The sequence below is a fragment of the Paralichthys olivaceus genome, chromosome 18 (assembly GCF_024713975.1).
Source record: "Paralichthys olivaceus isolate ysfri-2021 chromosome 18, ASM2471397v2, whole genome shotgun sequence".
In the NCBI taxonomy this organism is placed as follows: Eukaryota; Metazoa; Chordata; class Actinopteri; order Pleuronectiformes; family Paralichthyidae; genus Paralichthys; species Paralichthys olivaceus.
This window is the reverse complement of record NC_091110.1, coordinates 1,068,420-1,081,350: the sequence shown is the minus strand read 5'-3', so window position 1 is coordinate 1,081,350 and position 12,931 is coordinate 1,068,420. Positions and strand designations below refer to the sequence as shown.

The window sequence follows — 12,931 nt, the reverse complement described above, 5'->3', positions numbered from 1 at the left end:
CCCCATCAGGCTTCCTGGTAAGATATTATTACCACCCAGGACTCTTATTTTGAAAATCCAGCTTCCTTCAGGCTTCCTGGTCAGGCCTTATTACCATCCAGGATTGTTATTTTGAAAATCCAGCCTAGTGGTGCTTGCACACATAATTATTGATAAATGTGTCAACTGCTTTTCTACTTGTCATTTAGGAGAGTATTTTTGAAACAATAGTTGAAGAGATTATTAACCAAAAAAAAGGATTTAAATCCCAAGATAGAGTGCTCGGGGAGAAATTAAATTTTGCAGATTTACAAATCTATGCAGATGAAGAAAGACACAGATTCCTCTGAAAAGAGATTAAGCCTAACATCAGCTCCTAAAATCATGGTCAGAGACATGGCTCTTTGTGAAACATGAACTTGTTATCGTAATTATGGGCACCACCAGCAAGGCCCCATATCCAATTAGGTGCTCAAAGAATATTATTGGCTGACACAACTATATACTCTTTACAACTGCCTTGTGACTTGAACTACTGCTACTACTAAACTACTGACAGCATTCACATATATCAGAGTGGTCTTTATGTAAAGATACATTTGATTTTCCAAATACAAAAATGAACAAACCAATTTCAACAGTTAAAACTTGTGGGCTAGTTTATAAACCAACTTCTTTAGTTATAGCTGTTGGTGTCTCAGGTGTTGCTATTCCAGAGCCAGTTTCCAAAAGATCTCATTTAAATGTGGTAGGTTTAGAAACTGAAGCCAGACTTGACAAAAACAACACAACACACAATATTCCAATCCTTCATCGAGCTGAGCAATGCTAAGCCTGCTGCAAAATGTAGCCTCATTGTGTGTCTAAATGACTGTGAAAAGAGATGTTTTAGGTCTTGCACCCTCGTCGTTGTCTACGGTACCTCTGTGCCGACACTTTAAAACTGCTCTCCTGACAATCTGAAACATGACTTGGAGGTAATTTAAGTCCTCTGGCACCGTGCCAAAATTGCCAATATATTTTTTGTGTCAGAAGTAGAATTATGCTTTTAAACTGATCTGCAAACTAGACAGTGTTTTGCTTTTAACAGCTACGGCAACAGTAATACCAACCATACCTTGACAATCTGACCACATTCCTGCAGAAAATAAATAAAGCTGAATCCTGAGGGCTCCCAGCTTGTGAAACTAGTCGTTGAGATTGAAACTGATGTTAATCATACAAGTGTATTTTTCTTCCTGATAGTGTTGTTTAATAAGCTTTGTTAAACATTGTCAATGGTGTTAAATCACTGCACCCTTCCTAAGGTTTTGGCGATTTTGATTTTAATGCCAAATGATTAAGATGACAAGTCTTTTCTCTGTATCTGTATAAGACAAACAAGCTCTAGGGATCCAGTTGTTTAGGCCAAACTCAAAACACAGTATCTTGCTTGTGGTTAACAATGCTGTAATAGAAGTACTTTCATGCAGGTGAGGTATGCAAGTTCATTCATTTCTTTTATTATTATATGTATTATTTGATAACTGTCTTTTTCTGCCAACATTTACTGAGAAACATGTTACAAATGTAAACATAAATTGTCCTGCAATTTACGCTGGTGTCGTGGCAGCTCATGTGTCTTTCTATCTGTTCTGTCTCATGTGTTTGCAGCTTTTTCTGCTGCATTTTAATCCAGGTAGAGTACCTGGCAAATTTGACTCAGATGTGCCAATCCACTCTCCCTAGTTCAGCATGAGGTGCCCTGACAAAGCCACCTCCACACATTTATATTGTCATTACATGCAGAGGGTGGTGGTGTGTGCATGCTGTCCCATATACTTTGAAGTTTATTTTGGGGCCCAGTCAGTTAGTCAATAGAATAAGATGATAGTCTTCCTGGTAATTGCTGTGGCTCCTCCTTAAGGTGTGGCCACAAAGGTGTATTCATGCATTCTGCAACTGACTAGTCACTACAGGATTCACTCTATAGCTGGTATCTTCACATAAAAGCTACTTAATTTGTAAACTTGTGGATTCAAGACTTTTCTTAAAAAAATTCGGATCACATTCTGAGGTAGGATTGAAGTTTTACAATTTTAAGTACCTTATTGTCATATTTTACAGGAGCTAAAAAAATATTAGCTGCAGAAAAGTCATACAAATTATGTTTTAATTGTGAATTGAATTAGAAACTCCAACATCTTTCTCTGCAATCTTTTTCAACAGTATATTTAAGCTATGGAGCGTCTGAAGTTAGTCTTGCAGTACTTCCAGTCCAACTCTGAGTCAATCTCCAATGGGATCTGTATCCTCCTGGCCTTGGTCAGCGTCAAGATCTACACCAGCTTTGACTTCAATTGCCCATGCCTTCCTCAGTACAACAAAATCTACTCTCTGGGAGTGATGATCATCCCACCCATCATACTGTTTTTTCTTGGGGTCCTGGTCAACAAACATGCAGGCATCATGACGGAAGAGTGGATGCGACCCATTGGGAACAGATCTAAAAATCCTGCTGTGGTAAAGTGAGTCAAAAGTTTAATTATTACCAATTAATGTAAGTTCAGTTAATTGCAGCAATATCATTGATACTAAGCAAAGCTCAACAATATCAGGTGAAAGCCATGTACAGTACATTTTCTCCCTCAGTCTATTCTCAGTCATAAGATGCAGTTAAAGAACCCACTGCTGCTCTGGCCATATTTCACATTTTACCATATGAATAATATTTACATTAAATCCAGTCTTTTAAGGCACAAACAAATATTTATTATGACCTTATAGCACAGCCTGCTAAACTAAAAAAAATTGTAAAAAAACATTCCTACACAACTACAAATATTACAATATTACACAGTCAGAAGATTTGTGTTTCAAATTATTAGTAGACCAAATTGAGTGGAAATTTCAATATACATTTACTTCTGAAAGATCAGCTTCCTACTTTCCTTACCTTTTTTTCTACTAGAGATAGCCCTTTAAATTTTTGATATATCTATTAATGTTAGACACTGTACTGTCATCAATGTTGTAAATGTTATTTATTTGATTGTGACAGGGGGGTGCTTTGTGTTCAGGAGTGTGACAGCAAGTTTTGTTAGACAGGTGTTTGCTTTTATGCCCTGCCCTGGAGTCCGAGCTGTCGAAATCCTCCTCTGTCTGTATTTTGTAGCAGCACTTTGCTTCTCTATGCCATTGCTTACATTGGACCTAAATATTTTATAAGCCATCACAGATTCTGAACATCTTTGTTCATCCGTGGTATATGGTTGGAGTATGTGCAAATAAGTAGTAAGAAAGTAACATTGTTTATGAAGTTGATGTAGTCAACAAAGGTGGGGGCATAGGTGTTTAATTCCATGTAGTTGTTGTGAGTGGGCTTAAGGTACAATACATTACATCTCATTTGGCGGACACTTTTATCCAAAGGGACTTACAATTAGTGCATTCAACATCTATGAGCGGCCATTTAGCGGTTCAGTTCTTGCCCAAGGAAACTTTGGCATGCAGATGGGGAAGACTGAGAATTGAACAGCTGACTTTCTGGTTGGAAGATAACCACTCTACCCCTCAGCCACAGCTGCCCACAGCTGCCCCAGCCATACCAGTCTGAGAGATCAACCAGTCCTATAGTCCCGACATGGCTCCCCATGGCCATACTCTGACAGTCCATATTGTGGGCTTTATGCTGGTGATGAGGGGTTTGTATGCCGGGGTCAGGAACAGAGTGATGTGGTCAGACTGGCTGAGATGGGGAGAGGGCGATGCTCTGTAAGCATTCGCTATGTTGCAATAAACATTATCTGGTAGCTTACTGTCTCCTTTAGTTGGCTCCTTATAGAAAAAGTGCTATCCATAGATGCACTGTATGAATGTGTGTGTGAATGGGTGAATGACAATAAACTGAAATGTAAAGTGCTTTGAGTGGTCATTAAGACAAAAAGAAAAGAAAAAAAGCGATATATAAATACTGATCAAATACAGACCTCGATGAGAACATGGCAGTTCCTTTGTGACATCATGGAGGTTAGTCAGTCTTAGCTTAGCATAAGCTTCTGGATGGATGTAGACTGTAAATCCTCTTGACAGATGAAACAGTCCGCAATTTCTCAGCAATGTTCATAGATGTGTGCCAGGCACGTGCATACTGTATATGCACGCCCCGCCGCCTCTGTGTTTCCAGGATTGAGCAATCCAGTTCAAGCAGTACACAGTCTGGCCTACTAGCTTCCAACTCACTGTCTCCATGCTGAGTTAATCCAGGCAAACCTCTGGTTGTGCTGTCTCACCTGCCTTGTAGTCCTGATTTTTTAAGGAGGGGTGGAATAAAACCATTTTCTCTATTGACTAACATCTGCTGCAGGCTGTATGTCCTGAGATATAATCCTAACTATTAAGGGTAGAGGATGCCGCACCTTGTTGACCTTATGAGACAAATTCAATTTGTGAATAGGCGCTATACAAATAAAATTTGATTGATTGATTGATTTTAATAAATGTATAATGACTACATAAAATATAATTGTGCTTTTAACAGCTAAAACCTTGAGTTCTGGGCCAATTACATATCTGAATAATCAAAATAATGTGAACTGGTGATGCTAGCTTTCTGTGAATTGAGTTGATTCAGCAGTTGCTGAGTGCACTACACAAACCTTGAAAACACAGACCACAGCAGCAGTCACACTGACTAAAATAATTGCATTTGTGATTGTACAGTATTTTCTGGCATATGCCTTTGATAATGTTACAGTGTTTCCCACATAGATTTCCCTCACTGCAATTGTAGAATGTTTTACTGCAGGTACCTGTTCTCAGCCATAATCCAGAGGGCCCTGCTGGCCCCAATGGTGTGGATCCTGGTCACTTTGCTTGATGGAAAGATCTTCATCTGTGCCTTCAGTGTGAGTGTAGACCCTGCACTCTTCTCAGGTATCTGTATATCCCCACATGTTAAATAAATGTCAGAACAACAATCTATACTGTACACAGATACTAATTTGGTCTGTATATTTTATAATGGGTCCTCAGGTTTGCCCAACAATACAGAACAGGATGTGATCAAAATCATGGCAAAAGTCCCCTGTAAGGAGGATGTTATCTTCAGGAACAGCTCTTTCCGCAAAGCAGTGTCTCGTTATGTTCGCTGCTATTCACAAGTAAGGTGTCATACCCTCAGCATGCATCCACTTACAATAGGCTACATACACATCTTTGTACTTTTTTCCTCATGAAGAATTTCGTATGGGAAAAAATAAACCCTGAACCAGATCAGGGTCAGGATTACAGCAAAAAATATTGCCCTAATTAACACACTGACAGCACTGACAGTAATTTGGGTTTCAGTGTCTTCTGCCCTTTCAGACTTGTGATCATGATCTACCCAGAGGGATCATATCACAAGTGGACAGCTCTACTTTCATATCCGATTCTAAGCCATAGATTTAGCGCCTGAGATTGCAGTGATGGAGTCCTTTGTAAAAGAACCATTGTCATAGCTGATTGGGCTTTTATAAGGTGTTTGCATGCACACATGTGGGAGTGTCAGGAACCATTAGAGCTGACTGACAGCCTTTTGTGGGCTTGTCACAGTCATTGCACCACTGACGGCTTTTGTGGCCCTTTTGTAGCTAAATATTCTCACACTGTTTAGGCAGTTGGCTGGTCTATCCTTCTCTTCCTGATTGTACTGGGATCACTGGGACGTTTCATCAAGCCTTGTTTTGATGACAATGCCAGCTTCCTGCAGACACGTTACTGGAGCAATTACCTCGACATGGAGCAGAAGCTCTTTGACGAAACTTGTGTACTGCATGCGCGTGACTTTGCCCGGAAATGTGTGGTTCAGTTCTTTGAGGACATCAGGGAGGACACTATAATCCTTCATCCCCATCCACCCTTCATCAGAAGCTCCAAAGAGGAGTGGGAGGATGGAGAAGAGGAGAGACTTCATGGGATAACAAAACAGGAGCAGGTGGACCAGCTTTTCAACAAGTGGTACTTCAATAAACCTGAACTTGACGTGACAAGGATTGCCCACAGACCTAGGACGTGTGTTGCCTGGGAGGACCATGAAGGGACTCTGATATCTAGGACACACAGTGCTGTATAGTTGTAGGAGAAGCGTATTGTGATCCCAAACTCTCCAGTCAATAAAAGCACCTCATCACTAGTGTTCTTGTTTTTGTATTCCTGTTCTGCTCCCTTGACATAAGTAGACTGTAGATGATGAGAACAGACATGATGGATGTTCCTCACAACGTCCACCAAGAACCAGCTGAATATAGGCCTATGTTATGTTTCTCTGTTGTATTTACTGCTTACATAAATTGACAAAAACAGTTTTGTCTTAAGGCTTTTTATTTCTCTCACCAAGAATTTCCACCACACCCCCACGTCTTTTTTCCTGGCGCACCCAAAGTCTCTTTAAATGATCCGGAGTGGAGAACACCTGTGTCAGTGTGTGTGATTCAAAATAAATACATTTAACTGATAGTATGAAAATACACATACTTAGCATCTTCTCTAGTTTTTACTAGTGAATGATGTCCCCCTGACTCAAGCTCTTCAGACCACTGTATTAGTTCATCTACAGGGTTTGTGTAGTGCTAAATTTCTCACCCTCCCAGTTTATATTGTATACAAGTACATATTCAAGATTGAATTTATGTTTCAGAAACTCATCAGCCCTCTCTGTCAACAAAGACAGAATGTATACTGTAGTTAATGTGTAACTTATTCTATCACTATTAAAGGGTACCAAATGGCATAAAACTGAATGAAACTCTGGACATTTCAGAATATGAAGTAATAATTTAAATAAATCGGATGTAATTTATATCAAAATGAACTTATTACCGATGAACCACTTTACTACATTGTTTCTTTATCATTTTGGGGCAGGCTTCTTAAAATAACAATGGGGAACACCTGTGCATTTACTTAAGAAGGTCAACATTTCAGAGTTTTTTCAACACTACTGTCTGCCTCTGAAGTCTGTCTGAGCTGTTTTGTACTTCATCGTCAAACTTGAATCATAGAGGTTCTCTTATTTCTTTGTGACCATGGCTGGTGATGATTTACATTTTGAAGACAATAATGAAAGTTTTCTCCCTGGAAATTGTGTTTGACATGCATTGCAGCTCCTCAGTGTGAAGATTTACCATTTTTAATATAGTCTTTTGACTAAACAATACTAGTGCTATAATCTAAGACATCATCATAAAATAATAGGTACCAAGTAGTTAAATAATAATTACAGTGATTTTTTTTTAATTCTTAAGAAAATCCCAAATTGTTACCCCCTTATTTGATAACTTTTCTCCCAAGTGCCTACATATAAGTATTGGCACATATGGTACAGATACACCATTAGTTCAATAGGCTATATCTTAAATCTAGACTAATTCTGCTGCATGTTGTAGGCTGTAATCTAAAGCATTAAACGCAATATTAGAATGCTTTGTGCAACATAGTCCCCACACAAACTAAGTGGCACATTTACAAAAAAAATTTTGTGTGGTTGTTTATTTGCTTTTATTGAAAGTAGGAAAAAATGTTTTTAAAAAAGCATTCCTGATATGTACTATATAAATATGAATAAATAAAATAAAAACAGAAATAACAAACAGTCTACTATGTGGATTAATAAATGTGATGAAAACAAGAATGAATAATGCCTTTCCTTTTTACCAATTTTGTTTTTGGGTCCTAAGCTGTTAAAATGCGCCTGAAAGTGGACAACTCAGTCTTTATTTTATTTATTAAAAAATTAGGTGAAATATTCATTTTATTCTTTTGTTTCTCTTTTTTAGGGCACTGATTTTGAGCTTTAAAACATGGTGTTATTTCTATTTCTTCTCAAGATGAATGACTGGTCAATGTCAGTAAGTCCTTTGGTAATTGGCAACTGGTATCCTCCTCCATATATCCCATGCTGAACTTAAATTAGGATACATTTTCATACTTACCAGCATACATTTTGTATATATAAATGCAAAGCTCTCACACCCCCTCTTCAGTCTCCTGCCACTAGAGAAATTATTCAGAAGCCTCCAAGGTGGTAAACAGCGTCATCCACTCTCGCCCTCAAAGGACAAAAATGTGTTTGTGTAAATCATGCTAGTCTTTGATTTAAGTCTTTTGTGACAGGGATTACTAAAAAAAAGGTTCCCCATAGGACCAAACCATGATGTGGGATCATTTGAATATGTTTGAATTTGGGCTGCATGCCTGTTTTACATACAGGTTGTTGCCATGGAGCTGAGCAACACAGACTGATGGAAACATGCAAATTGATGAACAAACTTTGCACACATACAAAATTAAGTTTTCTTCTTATGTTTGTTTACTTGGCTTTAAACATTAAATAATAAATGTCATATTAACAAGGTACCAAATGTAAGTGTAGGGCATTGCACTTGGTTACAAACTCACAAAAGTATCACATACTTTCAGTTCCACTCAGTGCTGTGAAACATTCTAGCTTCTTTGAGCTCAGTGTTTTAGTTTTCCAACCTGCAACAGTTTTTCCACCACACTATATCCTCAACACCTTAACAATAGACAGGTACAATTAGAGGTGGTGACCAGGGGAGCAAAAGTGTTGCTTTATAAAAGCTGGATGTATAAATAAATAAATGTCCTGCTAGCACATTTACTTTCCATAAGTAACTGATGGTTTAATCTTTGCTCTGTATACAATGAGACCATCCTGTCTTGGGCATGAAACTATTCTCTAATTGTAGGTGTACAGCACAGAGTTTGTCAGTGTATGTATCTTCAGTTCTAAATGGTTGGCTTGGGAAAAAAATGCAGTGCAGTAGGATTTTCTTCACACTGCGGTCATCCTTTCCAAAAACTCCTTACTGCTTCTCCTTCATGTCTTTCCTTGACCTCGTGATGTTTTCTATTGGGATCAGGATAGGAAAGGAGATTATTTTGACCTTCCAACAGGTCAAGTTCTCACATGAGCGAGAGGACTGCATTGCATGCCACTTGTGGGTGCACAGACAATTGCAGCATAAACTATGAGGTCTGACCATGGGGGTCTGACATTCTGTGTGGATGCTAACAACAGGGACTTTACCATACGTGAGCAAGCATTCTGTAAATAGTGTTGCAAACACCATTGCACATAGCCATGTGATGCAGCAAAAGAGCAAAACACCACATTAGAGATTATGAGAAGATTAAAAAATATATTTTGGTACATTCTGGAACAAGTGGGCCAAATAACAATATGGTGGCCTGCTCCAGATTGCATAATTAATGGAAGGCACTGCTTTGTCAAGGTGAAATATAGGATTTCTGCACTCTCAGAGCACCATTTTAGTTACATCCACCAAGGATGTTATGTTCTCATTTTGTTTGCCTGTCAGGATTTTTCTTCCTTCTTTCATAATCATTGTGAGATTTATTTTTTAAACATTTTGGCAGAAAAATTCATTGATCTTGATTAAAGAAAACAGGCATTGCTACTAATGAGATTGTGCAATTTGGTGCAGATCCACATAAAAATCTGGACATATTGAAGTTAAATGTGGTTTTATAATGACTGTTGGCTGAGGTATGCGCCCTGAGTGTCATTTTAGAAGTCAGATGTTGGGTTTATAGTGAAACTATATCATTTCTGAAAGGAGGAAAATAGCAATTTCTTCCTCTGACAAGTTGAATTTGAATTAATTTGCAACAAGACACTTTCTTACTTTAGAGAAATCCAGGGTTTTGGGGCCATAGCCAAATTTTTTTGTAAGCTAGTATGGTAGTCATGTTAGTAATGTCAGGTTTTGTTGCACCAAATGGACCAAAAAATGCAAGAAAATCCACAAAAAGTGTTTTGAGAAGAGGGGAGAGGAAAGGGATATTTATATTTTGTAAGCACGATATAAAATATGGTATAATTATTATTATAATTATTTTGTGACATATAGTATCATTACTAGTGGTAGGTGGTGCTATGTTTATGTAAATTAAAATGTAATGTAAATAGATGTCAGGTCATCAAACATGTAAACTTACCATTAGCACAATTTTTTATTGTTGAGGTTGTTTGAAGTTGATATTATTCTGTAGGAGGAGTTCATTAAAGTAGTATGCCTACAAATACCAAAAAACAAGCAAAACATGTACATTACAATCAACATCTGCAAATTAAAATAGGGGTCCAAGTCTGCCTATAATACATATACCTACCAATTTTCATACATGGACGAATGTGCCGCTGGGACGGTGTCTAAAGGGTCTTCTGAATGATTATCCTGTTCGAAAGAGTACATTACAGTTTAAAACACATATTTTTTTGTTGCCAGTAGGGGGCGCAAAGACTATTACGCAATATTTACATCTAGATGTGTTTAAGGTCGGGACTTTTATCAAACGTGATGAGTAGTGATGATGAAAAGCATTTTCAATTGTATGCCTTTTGGAGATTAGTTCATATTCTACTCTCACTTTAATATCAGGGGTTCCCAAACTTTTATCCCAATGTAATAAACATACTGTTTGTATTTTTCCTCAATGTAAGGATTAAGGTTTAAATTGTGTCTATTATCCTAGTCATTATTTTTATTTTTATTATTTCCATGGTGAAACAAATACTTTGCAAATAGGTTGCAAAAACAATAAAAACAAGAAGGGCCCCAGTCGTTGCGAAAGTGCCCGTGGATGGAGTTGAGGCAGCATATATCTCTCGGTTCATGTATGCACGAGGTATACAACTGTAAAAGTATAATAATAAAGTGCCCTTTCATGTAATATTGGTTTGTCATTTGTAAATCCACCAAACATAAATAGCCATAAAAAACCATTGAATAAATAAATATTTTTGCATTTCCTAATCTACACTCAAACCATAAACTACATTAAACTGAATTAATACAAGCTTATGAAGTTCATGTGTCCTGCAATGCCCTTCCACTATGAAAAGGAAACTTAACATTTAGTATTGTATTAACATCATCTAGGCTGAAAATTTATTTCAGTACTTTATGATAGACCAGTAAATAAACTGGTGTCATAACAGTAAACTGCTTTAAGCAACACTCTGTAACTCCATAAAGATTACCATGGCTGTGGGCCCAAATGAAGGTCAAACAAAATCTCTTCAAGTTTATTTTTCCTTTAAAAAGCGCACAAAATCAGTGTAAAGTTAAAAAACATATATATATATATATATATATATATATATGCAGATGATATATATATATATATATATATATATATATATATATATATATATTTCATCTGCGTGTCTAGTGATACAGCTGTTAAAAAAAAAAATATATATATATTGTTAGCATAATGTTAGAGTTCGCTTCACTGCATGTCAAACTAGTGGCGCATGCGTAGGTCTTAGGTTAGGTTCTGGGATTTGCCCATGCGTAAGTCTGAAACGGGGGCGGTGTTATTCACCGCATTAGTATGCCTGTGACGGGGGCAGTGGGAATCGCTTATACGCATGTACATCTTGAACTGAGGGGGCTCTCTGGCTGTTTCTTTAAAAATTTTATTTTATTTCATTTAAAAAAATAAAAAGGATATCTGATATTCTGATAAACATCGGGTTCTTAAGGAACACAAACTCTCACAAACTAAAAACCCTTACAGTCTTTTCTTTTTTTGACAGAGTTAACAAGTGAGCCAAACTCGTGCTGACAGTCACATATGTCTCTCATCTAAATGAGGAAAGAAGAGTCTGAACCGTCTTCTGTTACTTCCTGGTTTGGGTTAAGTTTATGAAAATAAAGGACAGGTCACTGATGAACACTCTATTGTATTCTATTGTATTCAATGAACAGTACAGTAAACTGGAGTTTAGCCACTCATGCGACATGCACACCATTAATTTGCCCTTCATTCACATTCCCATGCTTTGTGTCAGACATAAGGACAGCTCTGCCTGGCTTTTCTTGCCTGGTTTGGCAATTATATATATTAATCTCTTGTTTCCCTCCTGCACTGTCTATATAGCATTTACTTTTGGTAAGGTTTTAAAACAGTCATTTAATACATTTAATTGACCCTGTGATATTTTATTCTTTATATGAAAGATAAACACAAAACCTACTCGCCATAGAGTAATGACATCCCAACTGAGAAACAAGACATTAAGCATCCCCAAATGAGAAGAAGCAAACAAATGAAATGTCTCAGTGCTGGTTCTTTAAGGACCAACCATAAGCCATGGCTCTCTGGCTCTGCAGGAGGATGTTTCTCCAGATCTGTATGAGTCGCGCTGCAATTACACCGTCGAAACGCCATAGGCGGTAGAGTTTCTATGCTGGTATTGAGTGTCTTCCGGTTTCTGTTCCGCTTATTTACAATTCTCTCTTGTCTCTGTTTACTTCAGAACAATGATGAGTGTTACTAAGCGGGTGGAGTTGGTTTGTACAAATTAACTATTCGATCGCGCCCCTTACTATTTCACTGCGCATGTGTGAAAGTCTCTTCTTTTGATCAACACTCCACACCACCTGGTGGCGGTAATGCACTAAATGGTTGTTTGTCAACCGCCAATAAAAGTAAAAAGAAGTAGAAGAAGTCCATTTCTGGCGGGCTGATTCAAAGTGTAAGCGAAATGGAGTTGATCTCTGCGCTGCAGTTTCTAAAACTGCATCAAATACCAGAAGGTAAGTCTTAACTTTATATATCTTGCACCCCTTCTCTTTTTGTTCGATGGCGGTACGTTTTTGTTCGCGTTGGGTTCTAATGGCGCCGTTTACATGGTACTGGTGTACAGGAAGAATTGCATTCACACATCAAGTCAATACCGTTTGCTCTGGAAGCTGTAATTACGGCTGGTGATTCAGATAAATTGGTGATACACGTTAACTGGTGATAGTTGTTAGCATTTGAGCATATCGGGACAAATTGATGATATTCGATATTGATACAAGTCGCAGATTCGTCGTATCCATTAAATATTGCGTTCGTCAAAACTCGCGTTAAAAGTATAATACATTTTGTATGG

General features: G+C 37.7%; 2 protein-coding genes across 3 annotated transcripts in view; both read left to right on the top strand.

Moving 5' to 3' along the window:
* Positions 1–2,077: 2,077 nt before the first annotated feature.
* calhm3 (calcium homeostasis modulator 3) lies at positions 2,078–6,302 on the top strand. Its single transcript, XM_069514415.1, has 4 exons — positions 2,078–2,486; positions 4,766–4,893; positions 4,993–5,120; positions 5,615–6,302. Exons 1-4 carry the CDS (start codon positions 2,200–2,202, stop codon positions 6,071–6,073), a joined length of 1,002 nt encoding a protein of 333 aa, XP_069370516.1. The 5' UTR covers positions 2,078–2,199; the 3' UTR covers positions 6,074–6,302.
* Positions 6,303–12,282: 5,980 nt separating this feature from the next.
* The window catches only part of ncapd3 (non-SMC condensin II complex, subunit D3), a 69,512-nt gene continuing 68,863 nt past the window's right edge, over positions 12,283–12,931 (top strand). For both annotated transcript variants that reach the window (XM_069514348.1, XM_069514347.1), the window contains exon 1: positions 12,283–12,590. In XM_069514348.1, coding sequence (XP_069370449.1) covers positions 12,539–12,590 — 52 coding nt within the window. In that variant the 5' untranslated portion in view covers positions 12,283–12,538. The remainder of the gene's footprint in view (positions 12,591–12,931) is intronic.